This window comes from Choloepus didactylus, chromosome 17 (assembly GCF_015220235.1).
Source record: "Choloepus didactylus isolate mChoDid1 chromosome 17, mChoDid1.pri, whole genome shotgun sequence".
In the NCBI taxonomy this organism is placed as follows: Eukaryota; Metazoa; Chordata; class Mammalia; order Pilosa; family Megalonychidae; genus Choloepus; species Choloepus didactylus.
In genome coordinates, this window is record NC_051323.1 from 58,962,610 (window position 1) to 58,983,815 (window position 21,206).

The following is a 21,206-nucleotide window of genomic DNA, read 5'->3' on the forward strand; positions in this document are numbered from 1 at the left end:
ACGAACGCAACTTGAAAAGGTAGGATCCGGTCCAAATCCCATTTTGCAGGTGCATCTATAGCTGCCCATGGTGTTCAAACACTCACCATTGGGGCACACACCTTGTAGCTGACATTCATTAATATCTGCAGGAGAACACAGTTCTTTTAGATGGAGAAGTCAAGCCCTGTGGAACAGACTCTGGCTGTGGCTTGCATTCACTTTCTTTTTCACTATAACAACTTCTCAGTTATTGCAAACAAAGGATGCTAGAAGTTTTTAATGCAGCGGGTGTGAAAGACCTAAAATCAATAAATATTTATTGAACATCTATGATTTACATAACAAAATTTCTTATGTGCCTACTATGTGCCAGGTTCTGTTCTAGGGGCTAGGCATTTACTAGTGAGCAAAACACAAAAATTCTGGCCTTCACAGAACTTCATTTCAGTGTTAGCATATGGTAGGTAACAGGAAGCATGGAGGTAAGGCAAAACAACGCTCTCCCTGCAAGCATTTTAGTCTACCCGTACATAACTACATGTGAAAAATTAAAGATGTGAAAGCAGTTCAAGATATCACAATTGGAAAAAATGTCACAATCTAGAAAATGTTAAATTATGTAACAGCCTCTGTGGACGGTAAGAACCACCAGAAGACAGTGGAGGTGGGCACTGAGGAGCAGGGAAGGCGTCATCAGGGTGTTGTGGTCTGGAGAGCTGGTGGGTGTGGGAGAGGGGAAGGAGGGCCCACAATGGATGGACATGAGCACAGAAGCTCAGGAGGGAAATCGTCGGTCAAGTCACTGGCTGCAATAAAAGTTTCAGGAAGCTAAGTAGCTGGAAAGGTAGGCTGGTTAAGCCAAGCTAGCTTTGGAGTATTGTTTATCGAGAATGGGGAGTTATGCTAAAAGTTTCTGAGCAGGAGAAAGATGTAATCAAAGGCAGGCTCTAGGAAAAGTCATCTGGCCAGCACATGGCTGGGTGAGAAAAGGCTAAAAGTTTGATCACTGAAGTAGTGAGGTAGGGATGAGGCCGGTGACAAGACCAGCTGGGGAGGGTGGGAGCAATCAGAAGAGAGGAACTGGAGAATCCTTTTTAAAGAACTGACAGTGCATGGTACTTGACTAGCTAAGCTGATACCAAAAAAGTAAGAATGGAGTCAGAGATGTGTGGGAGTCTTCTAACCTGAGAAAAGAAGACAAGACACTGCTGGTTTTGTGAAGGGAGTTCTGAAGGGGAGGTCCAGGAAGATGGAGAGCTCACTTTCACAATCCCAGGTCACAGTGGGGTACCCAAACATAAATACCCAGCCACAGCGGAAGACTCAGGAATAAAGTGAAAGAGGAAACCAGGGCTGGAAAGAGAGACTTAGGGTCATCTTCATATAGCAATCCATGGGGAAATAAAAGTGATATGAAAAATGTGGTGATGGGAAAAAGAAAGATTATATAGTAACTTGCTTTTCAAATGTGATTAATGCAAAATGAAGAATGAGTATTTATATCTATTCAGTATGGCCTCTGAAGGTGACTAGTTAACAGACTTGAGCTATTAGCACTTCCATTTGAAACATTTTTTCCCTTCAATCTTTCATCTTCTACCAACTTTTATTGAGAGTCTTACAAAAATATTAATTTTCTAAATTAAAAATTGAACACAACAGAGGCAAAGCAGCAGCATCTTCACATAAAAAATGCAAACACAGCCCTCAAGAAATCATTATTTGCTTATATTTCATGTTCAAGTAGGCAAGGATATTTATACGTACATATTTTATCCAACATGCAATTTTTAATTTATTTCAGTGATAAAATATGACCTTTTCAACCACATTCAAATGATGAGTTAAAAAATATGTTCACTGTATAAACTCTATAGCATTCCACCTTGGATGCAGTTGGAAGCTGATACAGCTTGATCACACCTGGCCCTGCAAATGGTCCCGCATCTGACCATCCGATTCTTTATCAGTGCATGCTGGGCTGTAATGTACATTTATATATAGTATATAATTGAAAATATTCCCATAACTTACCCTCCTTAAGAAAAATCAAGTCAAGTCGGGGCTTAGATGGTACAAGTCAGGCCACTATCACCATGTCCTAACTTAAACCTCAAGTTTGGGTAACCAGCCAGTCGTGGACAAACTTCCCATTCTTCTGTGTCTCCTCATATCCCCACCAGGGTATGATTTTAGCTTTCCTCTTTACCTGAACTGCTTGTACCCCGTTCATTGATTGTACCACTACACATTCTACGGTCACCTCTAGAGACCAAAATTTTCCCTTGTCGGGGAGTTTCTATGACAGCACCATCGGCCTCGCCACCAGCTCACATGTTAAGGTGGAGGTTTTCCCCAAACTCATAAATACCTGATTTACAAACACTGCCTTGTGCTCTCTTCCAATCCTTCGTTTTTTACTGTCCCTCAGCTCTGCCCACTGCCCCAACCACGAATGACGTCATAGGGATGGAGGACAGGAATTAGGACTTTTGAAACAAACTATGAATACAGATAGGAAGGAACACAAATGTCCACGAGGAAGGGAAATCATGGCAGCCTCTTCCTCCTTGCGTCCTAACCAGCCCGTGCCACCACCGTCACTACCACCTCCCCTGATCCTGGCCCCAGGAACCTGCTGTCATGACACCCTACTTCTCCAAACACTCCTGTTTCTCTCAACTGCCTCAATGTATGATTAGAGGTTTACTTAAGTTTCAAAGACTATCTTTTTACTTTACATACAGCCAAGTACATTGATCTTAAATATACTCAATGAATTTTACAAGCACATATGTGGGCACGTGGTATATGTGTATACATGTGTGTTTGCAATATTGCGTAGCCACCATCCACCACACGATTTAGTACATTTCCATCACCTCAGTAGGCTCCTTCACATCCCTACTCGGTCAGCAACTCTCCTCCCATGGATATCCACTATCCAGTTGTCCAAAGTGGTTAAGCCAACTTATGTTCTCAGTCCCCTTTGCTCTACATCCTCACCAACTTATTGTCGGTCTCATTAATTTTAGTCATTCTGATGGGAGTGCAGTGTCATCTCACTGTGGCTGTAATTTCCACTTTCCTGATGAGTAATGGTATTGAACACCTTTTCATATACTGAACCACCTGGATACAAAGAATTTCTCTTCTAAAATGGAGACATCAGTAGGGATAAAACTGCTTCCTCAGCACTCAGGATGGATCAGTCCCTGGTTCTCAAAGGAGGTGGGGGGTTGTTACGATGAGTAGGGAAAGACACAGTGGGTGACTCCAGCTGTGCTAAACATTCCAAAATTGTGGGCTCATCCTCCTTGACAAAGAATGGTTCCACCAAAAATGTTAATAAAGCCCTCACCGAGAAACTCTAAGGTGATGAAAATAGGTTTGTAAAGGGCAAAAATGACCATTTTGAAGCTAAGTGGCACTGGCTACGTGAGTGGACACGAAGGGTTTCTTTCCCTCGACGTAGAGTCTGCTTCTACATCAGGGCATCTCCTGGCTATCTATGGACCTGTGCCTTAGCCTCAGGGTAGGTGGGAAGCTCAGCTAAAAGCAAAACGGAGACTAGCCCCACCAAGTCCCTGAGTGCAGCGCTGTGTGCTTTGTGATTTGTCAGGTCAGAGTCCCAGAAAGACCACATCTGACCGGGATCCTGAAATGATTCACCAGACACAGCCTGGATTTGTCTGTTCTGTGGAACCCCAGGCACCCTGCACCCCTGCTTAAGCAAAGCGTTCCCTTCCATCTGCTTCAAATACTGAGGTTCGGTGAAAAGATGGCATTTGTTAAACGGGTTCTACTGCTTAAGAATATTTGAAAATCACTGATTTATAACATTATTTCTATGACAAATCACATTGTGAGTTTCAACAACTCACTCACAAATAAAACTCTGAAAAGCATTTCATTCATAAATCATTCACTTGCCTATACACAAAATTTAACATCCAAAAATTAGATAGGCATTCACTTATTTTTTGTTACCACTTCATTCTTACCTTCCCTGTCTTGCACCTGGTAAGATTATAGGTAGAAATATGGTTTGCACCCCTTGCGTTAAAAAAAAAAAAAAGCTCACCTCCCATGATTTTTAGTTTAGAACCTCAGAAATTAGTAAGAAACATGAACAATGGTCTATATTGAATCAGTAGTTCGAACCATTATCTAAAATTCTTTCTGTGGTGGTCAAGCTTTTTAGGACTTTTCTAAACAATTTGAAGGAAATTAGAGATTCACAAATACATCAAAAAAACATGAGTTAAACCAAGCATGTTATATCTGGATATTAGTTTAAGGAACACTCTAAAAAAAGACTACTTCAGGCCAAAGTGTAACAATAGTATGGAACATGCTGGAAAATTGTGAATTTTAATTCTTTTTAGACTTCAATTCCTTGAGCAATTTTCACATTTTGAAAATCAAATAAAATGTTCTAACTTGATTATAATTTTATAATAACATATTTGACAAATATAATTGTGCTTCATAAGTTTCATATTTTACACGACCAGCTATTCTCCCTTAATGTATCTTGACTAAATTGAATGTTTTTCAGTACTTAGTGTGAAAACGAACTACATAAACAAATGAATTTGTTTGTTGTTCCCTCTCTGTAGACCACCTACTTTCTCTAAAAATTTGAATTCCATCCTTTGAAGGAATGGTATAACCACAGCATATGGCACAGCTTACTGAGTTTAAGGATGACAGTCAAAAAGAACGGTGGAGAGGGCTGGTGCCCTCCTCGAGCCAGTCACCCATCCCCACATCTCCATCCGAGAGCTGTGTTAGGGCAGTCTAGAAGTTTATAGAAGCAGAAACAAGGAGGAAAGCTCATAGAAACCCATGTGCTCTTTTAGTGTAGGCAAAGTCCAGGAGCCTACAGCTAACATGAAGGAGATTTACATATTTCTCCATTTACTTAAAATGTTTATAGAATATCTCTGCGTAGTACAGCCTACCATGTACCTCAGGCCACATATTAAGCTGAATAATATAAAATTGATCTTCTTATTGATCTAAAATATGGTTAAATACTGCAATGTCCTATGGTTTGACCTAATACCAGAAAACTCAATGGCTGGACATCTATTACCCTGCTACTACAAAAATACAGAATAGGCAGGAAACATAAGTAACAAGAGACTCTCTTGAAACAACCTAACTTAGCACAGTCTAAGTATTTCAGTACAGAGGAATGATATGATAATCCCATACAGTGAGGCGAGGGTCTTCATTATCACCATTTTCACCACCCCCTATTATTTGTATAGCACATCTTATTTCACTGGACCTTCAAAACAATTCTGGGAAGTGAGCAACACATGAACCACTATTCTCATTTGATAGAAATGATTTTGTCCAAGATCCTCTTCTGGAAAAGGGGTAAGGTGGAGTGGGAATCTAATGGGAGAAATATCCCACTCAGACCTAGTTTTTTTTTTTTTTTTTTTCAATCTAACTAGGATTCTAATTACCTAGAGCAAGTCATTTAGTTTCTTTTGATCTCATTTTCATCTCCTGTAACACAAAGGAGCTGAACTAGATAATTCCCGAAGTTATTTCCAGCTTAAATATTTTCTGACTTCAAATCAATCTTTCACTTGCCAACGTTGAAAATGCCAAAGAATAAATAAAGTATGACATTTAATGAATATATTATGAATAGCATAAGTGCTCTAATGGGAAATAAACACACTTTTATATATCTATTCACCCCCAGGAAAGTATGTATGGTTAACAAAGAAAGTAATAATTTAGTGCCTTTGTATTGATGCAAGTTTATACAGGAAATGAGGCGTGTCCAGTAACTAACAGGAATTAGGTACAAAGTGAGAACAGTACACAAAGATCTTTATATTGTGTGACAGTATGCAACTTTCTGGAGAGTCAGCTGTGCATGTTCAGCTCTTACTGATGGATAGAAATTCCATTTAGCATCCCATTAGCATTATGATAGCAGAGACCACTTGAAGGCAGGGACTGCTATCTCTTTAGATGAATACTTTTTTCCCAGCCAGCCAGACTGTAGAGCTATTTAATAGGGACCCCTTACCTCTAACAGGACATATCTTAAGCTTCTAGAGAAGCTTCACACTGGGTACATGCACTCTAAACACGCATAAAGACATTCCATTGAATACACACAGGCTTGGATACTTGTAAGGGAATCAATTTCCAGGTCCTCAGCCTTTATGTGTTTCCTTCTCCAAAGGTGATCTGCCTAAGAACACATTTGCCAATCCTCCTTTCCCATCTGCTGTTTCCTCAGTGCCTTCTCCCTTTTCACAAAGACAAGCCATGCTTCTTGCCCACAGAGAACCTTTCTTGGTGCATTGCCCTGCATTGTAAAATTTTCAGAGATATCAAACAAATGGATGGTTTGAGAGTAAATCTCTCTTGAAGGAGATTCATAGGAAAGGTGACAAGTTTGACTTCTCTCATACAGAAGCCTGTCTTCGCTTCTAAATTATATGATAGGTATTTTTCATAAATTGAATGAGCCAAATCTGCAGCTCTAAGGTTTTGATGAAAACATTTTTACAGCACATATACAATATAAATATGCCAGAAATTAATCTAAGACAGCCATTTAACTTCTGAAGAACAAAAATGTAGGTATTAACTTAAAAATGTGTAAAAATATATTTGTTTTTCAAAATTGTTTTAGGAGATAGGTGAGCAAAACTGTGTGCAGACCAGTGTTTGAGGGAATTTTATCTAAAATATTTTATATTAAACACAAGTTTTATGAGACATCTGCTAAAAGAGGAGCTCTGTGGCCAAACGCATTTGAAAAACTCTGCTCATTTTATATACATTAGCACATTAAAGACTCTGAGAAGTCCTTTGGTAAGGAGTTTCGTTTTTCCTTGTTTAACTCCGTGTTTTCCCAAACCTTTCTACATGGAACCCTTTTTCATACAAATCTAGTAACATCCCTCTTAACTGGTCATCTATGGAACACATTTTCTCAAAATGTTGCTCTCTGGGATTAGACCTGCAAGCTATCCGGTAAGATTTTTCATGGTTCTGTCTGCTTCTACCCAGGCCTGGTTGCTGTCACAGCCTCCCCTCCCAACCTAATTGTTCCCACCACTGTGAAACGATAATCCAGCATAGGATGGACTCCATCACTAGACTCGGTGAAAGGAGGCAAACCATTGCTGGAGCAACCCCCTTCCGATTGCTCTGTCTTCAGGGTAACATGATAAGAGAATTATCAGAGCCCAGAGAACAGCTTGTTTTTAGTTCTTGATGTATGTGATCTATTCATGGAAGACGCTACTAATAACACACCCTTACTCTGCTGGGCTTGGATTTATGACTCCAATCCACAGACATTACATTAATTTCTTCTGAGAACACACACAGTAACATGAATCCATCATGGGCTTTCCTCATCACTCATGATACAACAATCATCACCCCACTGATTTTATAGCCCCAGAGTTCAAGGTCAAAGAGCTATTGGGAAACACAATGTGCTAATGGTTCATTTCAGCACTGTCTTTCCTGAGGAAAAGTGAATAAAATAAACAGACATTTCCTTTTTGAATCTTTTCCCAGTGATATCAGCATAGTAAGAAGACACATCACAAAATGATTCTGGGACATCCAAATACTTTAATAGTCTTATCAGCGATTTTCACCTACTCCTGTGGGATTTACCAGCCACAAGCATGTTCCATGCCTGTGTCTTAAATTTCTTTCAATCCTGATTGTTCTCCCATTCTGCCATCATCTTCATAGAACAAATTATAGCTATTTGAAAGTAAATTATTACTTCCTATAAAACTCAGAAGAAACTATCAGAACCAATAAAACTCAGTTCCAGTGAGAAAATAAATACAATAATCATCTCGCTCCCAGCAATTTTCAATATAAAACACCCAGGGGAGAGCCTAAATGGAAATGTGCAGGGCCTATGTGAAGAAAAACATACTATTAACTGCTCTTTTGTTCTTTCAAATTGGTAAAGAAGAGGACCCACGGGAGGGAGGAAGGGAGGAAGGAAGGGCCGGCAGGGGGCGCTCTCCTGGACTGTGGTGGGAGGGGAAATGCACATCCTCCCCGGAAGGGAACGTGCACAGGATTAACCAAAAGCTTGGGAACCAGCAGTTTCTCTTCTAAACAAAATCATAAACTCACGTGAAGATTTATGCTCACACCCCTCACAGCATTATTTATAATATGAGGAAAAATAGAAAACAAGTTGAAAACCCAATATTAAGAATGGTTAAATAAATTATTCTACATTAACTGTAACACTATGATACCAGGCTACCATTAAAACTATTTTTAGAAGAATATTTGGTAACTTCAAAAAGCATTCATTATATATTAAGCAAAAAAAGCAGTTTTCATGGCTAACCACAAAATATCATCCCAAATTTCTATACACATACATACACACATGCATACATGCACACACACATATATATATTTATGCATACATATATATTGGCAAGAAATAGAGAAAATTTTAAAAATTTGGTTGAGGATGATGGGTAACTAATTTTTTTTATACTCTTGCTTCTCAATTTTATATAATAGGCATGTATTATTCTTATAAATAGGAAAGACAATATGCTATTTTTAAAGGAACATGTTTGTCCCAAATTATTTGTATAATAATACAAATTTTATCTGGCAAATCTTCAACAGACAAACATCCCAGAAAGCAGGCAGAGGATATAAGAAACATGAATGCTGAATGCAAAACTTGATAAAATGTCCATATATTCATTTAACTGTTAACTGCAAATATATATAAAAAAACTTTCCATATTTTCACTAATAATTAGAAAATGATGAGTCTTACTCAAGCCACAAGTCCATTTTCTTCTAAACCTGCAAGAATTTGCTATAATGGCCTTTGGACAGTTCCATGTTAAAACAGTGTAAATCCAATAAATGTTTTCCCAGTGTATCTCACAAAGCCTGTTATATTGTAAATAGTGCAGCCAATTAATCATAAAAGCCCTGTTTAAAGTTCTGAAATACTTCATCTCACCCTATCTTACTGTTTTAATCCAGCAACATGCCACAGGTCACATTCTTCTCTCCAGCCACACAGGCTTTCGAGTCTCACCTCTACTTTCTAGTCTTCATTGATCCAGTTTTCCCAAAGCTCTCAAAGACCAGTCTTCCTCCACCTGCTCACCCTACTGCAATTCACACTCAATTTTTTTTTTTTTAACTCTTTAAGAGGTCTGAAATACAGGTTACAGTCCAGGTCAGCTCTTCAAAACCAAAAAGTCTTGCATATGGATTATTCATGTGGAATAAGACTGATTTGGGATGCCCTTTGAAGAGCTTTCTATCTAAAATGAGCCCAATGATGAAAATTTTTATAACAAGTATTACTGGGCCCTAATGTATCCATTTTATAAATTTATTAAAGCAGAGCAACCAGTACAATAAAATGATGCTGAAAGTTACGTGGACTACTCTTTCATATTTTATTGAACAAGCTTATCTGGAGTCAGCTAAAATTTGGCTAGGAAAAGTGAATAAATAAGCTTGGCTGATTCAAGCTGATTTATTTACATTAAATTTTAAGGGCAGGATTGATGTCTTATTCATAATTTATCACATATCCTCAGCCTGTAGCTCGGAAGTATCCTGCCAATTGATGTTTGCTTAATAAAGAATCATCTAAAAAGTTTTCAAGAAGATCTATGCAAAAGGAATGTACATAGACTGGTCTATAAAAGTTTAACTGGCTTCCAGTTACACATATTGACCTCTCCCAAAGCACTTCATCACAGAACTAAAAAGGTAGAAAATACTAATTGATTATATACCTGTAAACTCATGAACTTGGTAAGTGATTTTAGTATATCAAAGAGAAATGTGTTTTTCATAAAAGGTTTCACTAAACAGACAAATCCCCAAGTTCATTCAGAACCTAATTATTTTTTTAAAGCTTTGATTTACACCAAACTTTTGAAAAGTGATTTATCTCATGGCAAAGTTATATACAAGTGAAAGCACTGATAATACAGAGAACTTTCAAGCCTGAGAGTAGAGTAGCACGAAAGTAGGAGTTTCTATTATTATCGTTTCCATGGGGTATTAGTTCATTTATTTCTACTTCTACATCAAACCTCTGGCATAACAGTCAAATGAAAAATGCTGCTCTACTCTCTGGAAATAAAATTGTATTGTTTGTTAGGATAAATTAAACAAATTACAACTGTATAATGTTGGGGATAGTGAGGCAGGTTTTAGAGCTCTATGCATGTGTATATGTAATAAATCATTCCCTTGAAAAGATAATTGCAGCACCACTAGAGAGGGAGGAAGAAAACAACTTTGTGTGCAATTATTTGAAAGCTCCTCAAATTAACTTGTGCACAGTTGGTTCTTTGTTACAGAGCATACATTAGCAAAAGTTGTTTCAGGACATTCATTCACACAGTTGAAAGAAATAATGTAATTCTAGTTATTAATCACTCTAATTTCAAATGTGTTCCGTAAACTGAGAAGACATTAGACTGTAAGAACAATGTGGAGCACACAAGTTAATTAGATGCTTAACAGATGCCTTTGAAAAACTTTAGGATAACAAAATCAAAAAGCTTTGCGACTCTAGGAAAACTGAGTGTTCACATGTAATGTGAGAAAGTTCTATTCAATTTTACTGACCAATAATATCACAGAAGGAGTGAAATTAAGCCCTTTTCCCAATAGCAATTTTAATGGATTTTTCTGAATGAAATCATTATTTTATGAGACAATATCTCTTTAGTGTAATTTAGTGGTGCCTTCTTGAGACACTATGAAATGGAATTTTCTGTGATTCTTCACTCCAGAATCCTTGCCAAAAAGTAAAATACTGTTCTGCAAATATCCTCCTGAGACAAACATAAGCCAGGATTTAATGTTACTGACCATCAGCGGAACCGACCAAGTAGGAACCATTTGATATGCTCAGTATGAACAAAACTTGTTAAAGGTCATTCAGATATGCCATTAGAGGAGATTACAAAGCTCAAGCAATTATTCAAAGAATTTTCCATTCTATTCTGCTAAATGAAAGAGCAAGTGACGAGTTGCAAATTTTCACTTTCACTTCTAAACTGGTATCTTTAAATTATGAGCTGTACAGAACTTTGAACCAGCCAAAAGAAATCCACTGGAAACCATCTTTTCTTATTAAACAAAACCAACTTAATATTAATTGCTTTGATCTCCACTAGCTCTCAGAACATACAGCATATCTTCTGTTCCTATTATCTTGTATCTATATTAATACTTTACAAATACATAGAAAATTACTAAAGGAAGCCATGTTGTACATAGAAATAGAGGTGGCTTGGGAATTGAAGCCTAGTTAGGCCTCTAATTATTTGTGTGACAATGGGAAAGTTACATACTCTCTCTGTGTCTGTTTCATCTTGGGATTAATAATATTCAGATCTCATAGGATATGAATAAAGAGCACAGCATACGGACCAACACATAATAGGTGATCGATAAACGTTAGTTCCCTTCCTCTACAATAGCACAAGGTGGTTGCTTAGATTCTCATCACAGTCTACCTGGACTTGATTTCTACATCTGGCAGTTACTAGTTATATGCCACAGCAAGGTTCTTAACCTCTCGGGTCTCACTTTCTCCACGCGTAAAATGGGGATAATAACAGCACCTACCTCAAAAAGATATTTTGAGGATTAAAGAGAGTAATAGACATTAAGTACTTATTCAGCAAAGTATCTGGCACATAGTTAACGAAGCCTCAGCTATTTGTTATTATTCCTTAGTTTTGTAATTCCACTTTATAGATTTATGGCTGCTGTGCTTATCAGGAATCACTGAAAATATCCTGATTTTATGTGAAAGTCACTGGTACTTGACCAATTAAAATAAAGCTATAAGAAGCCTCCTATCAATAAAAATGATTCCATTTACTCATCAAATATTTTTGAACACCTATTATAAGCTCTGTCCTCTGAATTTACAAAAATGAATGAGACAGAGATACTTATATACAATGTAAACAATTTCAAAACAAAGTAGGAGGGGATATTAGTAATATCTTGGGGTTTTTCACAGCAGTTTTTGCCAGGGGACTGGTAGGAAGCATGAGCAGGAGCTTGATCCCAGGCCAACAAGGGAAAATGGAGCTATTTGGTGGAAAGATTTCTGTATTTTTTGTGAAGTGAGACTATGTTAACTCTGAGGGAGTCAGATAAAGCTGGAGTTTGGACTAATGGAAATTTATAGCCTTAAATTTACATGTTAGAAAATAAGAAAGGCTAAAATCAGTGATCTTAGTGTGCATCTGAAAGAAGTCAGAAAACACCAGCAAGCTAAACAAAAGGAAGATAGAAAAAAAGGAAATACAGAAGTTAATGAAATAGAAAACAAAAGTTTTCAATAAAGTCAAAAATTGATTTTAAAAAATCAATAAAATTGATAAACCTCTGCCAAGACTGATCAAGGAAAAAAGGCAACTAGCACAAATAATGAATATCAGAATTAAAAGGAGAAAATCACTATATATCCTAGAGACATTAAAATGATAAGGGCATATTAAGAAAAAACTCATATGAATACATGTGAAAATCTGGATGAAATAAACAAATTTCTAAAATAATACAAATTACCAAAACTGACAAAGAGTAATGGAAAATTTGAATAAGGTTCTAGTTATTGAAGAAACTGAATCCCTAATTAAAACCTGTTCTATAAAGAAAACCCCAAGTCCAGAAGTTTTCTCCAGTGAATTCTTCAAAATATATAAGGAGGAAATAACACCATAAAACACTCAAAAGAATAGGTCTCCTGTCCTCAAATACCTATGAATGGTGACAAATGGCAAACATGCACACATGCATGCACACACACATACACACACACACACACACACACACGGAAGGAGGAGAACACATGTATATTGCCCATCATGTGACATTCAGAGAAATTAGGAACATCTGACATTCTGGAGAAAGCATTTAACAATTAGCCATGCATGATTAGAATGGTGAGGATAAATAAGGACGTTCCCCTGACCTACCGTCTAATACAGCAAGCAGCCATATCTAATCACGGGGAACTCTCAGGAAACTAGAAGACCAGGGCTAAAGCTTGTGTGCCAGGTCAAAATATTATTTCTTCCCTCTCATGCACAGCTTCTGTCCCAGGGGACAGAGTATAATGACAGCATCACAGAACTGGAAGGTACTAGGGGGTGACATAGCCTTGTGTACTACACATGACAGAAATTCTCCATAGCATCCCCGGCCAATGGTTATTTGGTATCTGTTGGGTAAGTCCCAAGACATTTCATTACAGTGTGGGAAACTCTATTCTACAGAAAAGGCTTTCTTGTAAGTTGTTCTAAACATGCCTCTCTGTAACTCCATCTTGCTGACTTTGGCTTTTGAAGCAACTCATAAAAACTCTTGCTTTGTAGGACAATCAATCAAACACTTAAAGGCAATCATTATGTTTCTGTTCAGTCTGTACTTCTCCAGGCTAAACACACTCATGTTTCCAGGCCCTTCACAAGCTTGCTTGACCCTATTACCCAAAAGACAATGAAAACTGAACACCAAAATCCCAAATGCAGTCTGAATTGCATAGAGTGCAATGAAACTGTTACTTCCAATGACCTGCTCATTCTCTTTCTATAAATGTACTCCCAGAATGGGCTTGAGCTTTTGTTACAAAGATTTTTATCCAAATCTATGAAGCAATAACTTGGTATATAATCCCGAATAGATCTATCATTCATTTATTTGATTCATTCATTCATTATTTCATCTATTTCATCCAATTCATTTATATCTTAAGTTCTACTGATTGTAAAATTATGTTGATCAGGAAGGCGGGGCAAGATGGCAGACTGGTGAGCTGTATGTTTTAGTTACTCCTCCAGGAAAGTAGGTAAAAAGCCAGGAACTGCGTGGACTGGACACCACAGAGCAATCTGTCTTTGGGCATACTTCATACAACACTCATGAAAACGTGGAACTGCTGAGATCAGCGAAATCTGTAAGTTTTTGCGGCCAGGGGACCTGCGCCCCTCCCTGCCAGGGTCAGTCCCGGGGGAGGAGGGGCTGTCAGCTCCAGGAAGGAGAAGGGAGAATTGCAGTGGCTGCTCTTATGGGAAACTCATTCTACTGATTCAAACTCCAACCATAGATAGACTGAGACCAGACACCAGAGACTCTGAGAGCAGCCAGCCCAGCAGAGAGGAGACAGGCATAGAAAAAAAACAACACGAAAAACTCCAAAATAAAAGCAGAGGATTTTTGGAGTTCTGGTGAACACAGAAAGGGGAAGGGCGGAGATCAGGCCTTGAGGCGCATATGCAAATCCCGAAGCAAGGCTGATCTCTCTGCCCTGTGCACCTTTCCTTAATGGCCCTGGTTGCTTTGTCTATTAGCATTTAAATAACCCATTAGATCTCTGAGGAGGGCCGTTTTTTTTTTTTTTTTTTTTTTTTTTAAATCCTTTTTGCTTTTTCTAAAACAATTACTCTAAGAAGCTCAATACAGAAAGCTTCAAAGAATTGAAATTTGGGCACGTCAAGTCAAGAGCAGAACTAAGAGAGCTCTGAGACAAAAGGCAATAATCCAGTGGCTGAGAAAATTCACTAAACAACACAACTTCCCAAGAAAAGGGGGGTGTCCGCTCACAGCCACCATCCTGGTGGACAGGAAACACTCCTGCCCATCGCCAGCCCCATAGCCCAGAGCTGCCCCAGACAACCCAGTGTGACGGAAGTGCTTCAAATAACAGGCACACACCACAAAACTGGGCGTGGACATTAGCCTTCCCTGCAACCTCAGCTGAATGTCCCAGAGCTGGGAAGGGGGAGCAGTGTGAATTAACAGAGCCCCATTCAGCCATCATTTGAGCAGACTGGGAGCCTCCCAACACAGCCCAGCAGCCCAGAACTGCCCTGGGGGGACGGCACTCACCTGTGACATAGCACAGTCATCCCTCAACAGAGGACCCGGGGTGCACAGCCTGGAAGAGGGGCCCACTTGCAAGTCTCAGGAGCCATACGCCAATACCAAAGACTTGTGGGTCAGTGGCAGAGACAAACTGTGGCAGGACTGAACTGAAGGATTAGACTATTGCAGTAGCTTTAAAACTCTAGGATCATCAGGGAGATTTGACTGTTAGGGCCACCCCCCCTCCCCGACTGCCCAGAAACACGCCCCACATACAGGGCAGGCAACACCAACTACACACGCAAGCTTGGTACACCAATTGGGCCCCACAAGACTCACTCCCCCACTCAACAAAAAGGCTAAGCAGGGGAGATCTGGCTTGTGGAGAACAGGTGGCTCGTGGACGCCACCTGCTGGTTAGTTAGAGAAAGTGTACTCCACGAAGCTGTAGATCTGATAAATTAGAGATAAGGACTTCAACTGGTCTACAAACCCTAAAAGAACCCTATCAAGTTCAGCAAATGCCACGAGGCCAAAAACAACAGAAAATTATAAAGCATATGAAAAAACCAGACGATATGGATAACCCAAGCCCAAGCACCCAAATCAAAAGACCAGAAGAGACACACCTAGAGCAGCTACTCAAAGAACTAAAGATGAACAATGAGACCATAGTACGGGATATGAAGGAAATCAAGAAGACCCTAGAAGAGCATAAAGAAGACATTGCAAGACTAAATAAAAAAATGGATGATCTTATGGAAATTAAAGAAACTGTTGACCAAATTAAAAAGATTCTGGACACTCATAGTACAAGACTAGAGGAAGTTGAACAACGAATCAGTGACCTGGAAGATGACAGAATGGAAAATGAAAGCATAAAAGAAAGAATGGGGAAAAAAATTGAAAAACTCAAAATGGACCTCAGGGATATGATAGATAATATGAAACGTCCGAATATAAGACTCATTGGTGTCCCAGAAGGGGAAGAAAAGGGTAAAGGTCTAGGAAGAGTATTCAAAGAAATTGTTGGGGAAAACTTCCCAAATCTTCTAAACAACATAAATACACAAATCATAAATGCTCAGCGAACTCCAAATAGAATAAATCCAAATAAACCCACTCCGAGACATACACTGATCACACTGTCAAACATAGAAGAGAAGGAGCAAGTTCTGAAAGCAGCAAGAGAAAAGCAATTCACCACATACAAAGGAAACAGCATAAGACTAAGTAGTGACTACTCAGCAGCCACCATGGAGGCGAGAAGGCAGTGGCACGATATATTTAAAATTCTGAGTGAGAGGAATTTCCAGCCAAGAATACTTTATCCAGCAAAGCTCTCCTTCAAATTTGAGGGAGAGCTTAAATTTTTCACAGACAAAGAAATGCTGAGAGAATTTGCTAACAAGAGACCTGCCCTACTGGAGATACTAAAGGGAGCCCTACAGACAGAGAAACAAAGACAGGACAGAGAGACTTGGAGAAAGGTTCAGTACTAAAGAGATTCGGTATGGGTACAATAAAGGATATTAATAGAGAGAGGGAAAAATATGGCAAACATAATCCAAAGGATAAGATGGCCGATTCAAGAATGCCTTCACGGTTTTAACGTTGAATGTAAATGGATTAAACTCCCCAATTAAAAGATATAGATTCGCAGAATGGATCAAAAAAAATGAACCATCAATATGTTGCATACAAGAGACTCATCTTAGACACAGGGACACAAAGAAACTGAAAGTGAAAGGATGGAAAAAAATATTTCATGCAAGCTACAGCCAAAAGAAAGCAGGTGTAGCAATATTAATCTCAGATAAAATAGACTTCAAATGCAGGGATGTTTTGAGAGACAAAGAAGGCCACTACATACTAATAAAAGGGGCAATTCAGCAAGAAGAAATAACAATCGTAAATGTCTATGCACCCAATCAAGGTGCCACAAAATACATGAGAGAAACATTGGCAAAACTAAAGGAAGCAATTGATGTTTCCACAATAATTGTGGGAGACTTCAACACATCACTCTCTCCTATAGATAGATCAACCAGACAGAAGACCAATAAGGAAATTGAAAACCTAAACAATCTGATAAATGAATTAGATTTAACAGACATCTACAGGACATTACATCCCAAATCACCAGGATACACATACTTTTCTAGTGCTCACGGAACTTTCTCCAGAATAGATCATATGCTGGGACATAAAACAAGCCTCAATAAATTTAAAAAGATTGAAATTATTCAAAGCACATTCTCTGACCACAATGGAATACAATTAGAAGTCAATAACCATCAGAGACTTAGAAAATTCACAAATACCTGGAGGTTAAACAACACACTCCTAAACAATCAGTGGGTTAAAGAAGAAATAGCAAGAGAAATTGCTAAATATATAGAGACGAATGAAAATGAGAACACAACATACCAAAACCTATGGGATGCAGCAAAAGCAGTGCTAAGGGGGAAATTTATAGCACTAAACGCATATATTAAAAAGGAAGAAAGAGCCAAAATCAAAGAACTAATGGATCAACTGAAGAAGCTAGAAAATGAACAGCAAACCAATCCTAAACCAAGTACAAGAAAAGAAATAACAAGGATTAAAGCAGAAATAAATGACATAGAGAACAAAAAAACAATAGAAAGGATAAATATCACCAAAAGTTGGTTCTTTGAGAAGATCAACAAGATTGACAAGCCCCTAGCTAGACTGACAAAATCAAAAAGAGAGAAGACCCATATAAACAAAATAATGAATGAAAAAGGTGACATAACTGCAGATCCTGAAGAAATTAAAAAAATTATAAGAGGATATTATGAACAACTGTATGGCAACAAACTGGATAATGTAGAAGAAATGGACAATTTCCTGGAAACATATGAACAACCTAGACTGACCAGAGAAGAAATAGAAGACCTCAACCAACCCATCACAAGCAAAGAGATCCAATCAGTCATCAAAAATCTTCCCACAAATAAATGCCCAGGGCCAGATGGCTTCACAGGGGAATTCTACCAAACTTTTCAGAAAGAACTGACACCAATCTTACTCAAACTCTTTCAAAACATTGAAAAAAATGGAACACTACCTAACTCATCTTATGAAGCTAACATCAATCTAATACCAAAACCAGGCAAAGATGCTACAAAAAAGGAAAACTACCGGCCAATCTCCCTAATGAATATAGATGCAAAAATCCTCAACAAAATACTTGCAAATCGAATCCAAAGACACATTAAAAAAATCATACACCATGACCAAGTGGGGTTCATTCCAGGCATGCAAGGATGGTTCAACATAAGAAAAACAATCAATGTATTACAACACATTAAAAACTCGAAAGGGAAAAATCAATTGATCATCTCAATAGATGCTGAAAAAGCATTTGACAAAATCCAACATCCCTTTTTGATAAAAACACTTCAAAAGGTAGGAATTGAAGGAAACTTCCTCAACATGATAAAGAGCATATATGAAAAACCCACAGCCAGCATAGTACTCAATGGTGAGAGACTGAAAGCCTTCCCTCTAAGATCAGGAACAAGACAAGGATGCCCGCTGTCACCACTGTTATTCAACATTGTGCTGGAAGTGCTAGCCAGGGCAATCCGGCAAGACAAAGAAATAAAAGGCATCCAAATTGGAAAAGAAGAAGTAAAACTGTCATTGTTTGCAGATGATATGATCTTATATCTAGAAAACCCTGAGAAATCAACGATACACCTACTAGAGCTAATAAACAAATTTAGCAAAGTAGCGGGATACAAGATTAATGCACATACGTCAGTAATGTTTCTATATGCTAGAAATGAACAAACTGAAGAGACACTCAAGAAAAAGATACCATTTTCAATAGCAACTAAAAAAATCAAGTACCTAGGAATAAACTTAACCAAAGATGTAAAAGACCTATACAAAGAAAACTACATAACTCTACTAAAAGAAATAGAAGGGGACCTTAAAAGATGGAAAAATATTCCATGTTCATGGATAGGAAGACTAAATGTCATTAAGATGTCAATTCTACCCAAACTCATCTACAGATTCAATGCAATCCCAATCAAAATTCCGACAACCTACTTTGCAGACTTGGAAAAGCTAGTTATCAAATTTATTTGGAAAGGGAAGATGCCTCGAATTGCTAAAGACACTCTAAAAAAGAAAAACGAAGTGGGAGGACTTACACTCCCTGACTTTGAAGCTTATTATTAAGCCACAGTTGCCAAAACAGCATGGTACTGGCACAAAGATAGACATATAGATCAATGGAATCGAATTGAGAATTCAGAGATAGACCCTCAGATCTATGGCCGACTGATCTTTGATAAGGCCCCTAAAGTCACCGAACTGAGCCATAATGGTCTTTTCAACAAATGGGGCTGGGAGAGTTGGATATCCATATCCAAAAGAATGAAAGAGGACCCCTACCTCACCCCCTACACAAAAATTAACTCAAAATGGACCATAGATCTCAATATAAAAGAAAGTACCATAAAACTCCTAGAAGATAATGTAGGAAAACATCTTCAAGACCTTGTATTAGGAGGCCACTTCCTAGACTTTACACCCAAAGCACAAGCAACAAAAGAGAAAATAGATAAATGGGAACTCCTCAAGCTTAGAAGTTTCTGCACCTCAAAGGAATTTCTCAAAAAGGTAAAGAGGCAGCCAACTCAATGGGAAAAAATTTTTGGAAACCATGTATCTGACAAAAGACTGATATCTTGCATATACAAAGAAATCCTACAACTCAATGACAATAGTACAGACAGCCCAATTATAAAATGGGCAAAAGATATGAAAAGACAGTTCTCTGAAGAGGAAATACAAATGGCCAAGAAACACATGAAAAAATGTTCAGCTTCACTAGCTATTAGAGAGATGCAAATTAAGACCACAATGAGATACCATCTAACACCGGTTAGAATGGCTGCCATTAAACAAACAGGAAACTACAAATGCTGGAGGGGATGTGGAGAAATTGGAACTCTTATTCATTGTTGGTGGGACTGTATAATGGTTCAGCCACTCTGGAAGTCAGTCTGGCAGTTCCTTAGAAAACTAGATATAGAGCTACCATTCGATCCAGCGATTGCACTTCTCGGTATATACCCGGAAGATCGGAAAGCAGTGACACGAACAGATATCTGCACGCCAATGTTCATAGCAGCATTATTCACAATTGCCAAGAGATGGAAACAACCCAAATGTCCTTCAACAGATGAGTGGATAAATAAAATGTGGTATATACACACGATGGAATACTACGCGGCAGTAAGAAGGAACGATCTGGTGAAACATATGACAACATGGATGAACCTTGAAGACATAATGCTGAGCGAAATAAGCCAGGCACAAAAAGAGAAATATTATATGCTACCACTAATGTGAACTTTGAAAAATGTAAAACAAATGGTTTATAATGTAGAATGTAGGGGAACTAGCAGTAGAGAGCAATTAAGGAAGGGGGAACAATAATCCAAGAAGAACAGATAAGCTATTTAACGTTCTGGGGATGCCCAGAAATGACTATGGTCTGTTAATTTCTGATGGATGTAGTAGGAACAAGTTCACTGAAATGTTGCTATATTATGTAACTTTCTTGGGGTAAATTAGGAACATGTTGGAAGTTAAGCAGTTATCTTAGGTTAGTTGTCTTTTTCTTACTCCCTTGCTATGGTCTCTTTGAAATGTTTTTTTATTGTATGTTTGTTTTCTTTTTAACTTTTTTTTTCATACAGTTGATTTGAAAAAAGAAGGGAAAGTTAAAAAAAAAAAAAAAAAGAAAAGAAAAAAGACAAACAAGGAAAAAAAAAAAAAAAAGATGTAGTGCCCCCTTGAGGAGCCTGTGGAGAATGCAGGGGTATTCGCCTACCCCACCTCCATGGTTGCTAACATGACCACAGACATAGGGGACTGGTGGTTTGATGGGTTGAGCCCTCTACCATAAGTTTTACCCTTGGGAAGACGGCTGCTGCAAAGGAGAGGCTAGGCCTCCCTGTATTTGTGCCTAAGAGTCTCCTCCTGAATGCCTCTTTGTTGCTCAGATGTGGCCCTCTCTCTCTGGCTAAGCCAACTTGAAAGGTGAAATCACTGCCCTCCCCCCTACGTGGGATCAGACACCCAGGGAAGTGAATCTCCCTGGCAACGTGGAATATGACTCCCGGGGAGGAATGTAGACCCGGCATCGTGGGATGGAGAACATCTTCTTGACCAAAAGGGGGATGTGAAAGGAAAGGAAATAAGCTTCAGTGGCAGAGAGATTCCAAAACGAGCCGAGAGATCACTCTGGTGGG

General features: G+C 38.4%; 1 protein-coding gene across 10 annotated transcripts in view; it reads right to left on the bottom strand.

Moving 5' to 3' along the window:
* The window catches only part of LTBP1 (latent transforming growth factor beta binding protein 1), a 413,770-nt gene that overhangs the window by 124,528 nt on the left and 268,036 nt on the right, over positions 1–21,206 (bottom strand). For all 10 annotated transcript variants that reach the window (XM_037806447.1, XM_037806449.1, XM_037806448.1 and 7 more), the window contains one exon: positions 3–125. In XM_037806447.1, the coding sequence (XP_037662375.1) occupies positions 3–125 (123 nt within the window). The remainder of the gene's footprint in view (positions 1–2; positions 126–21,206) is intronic.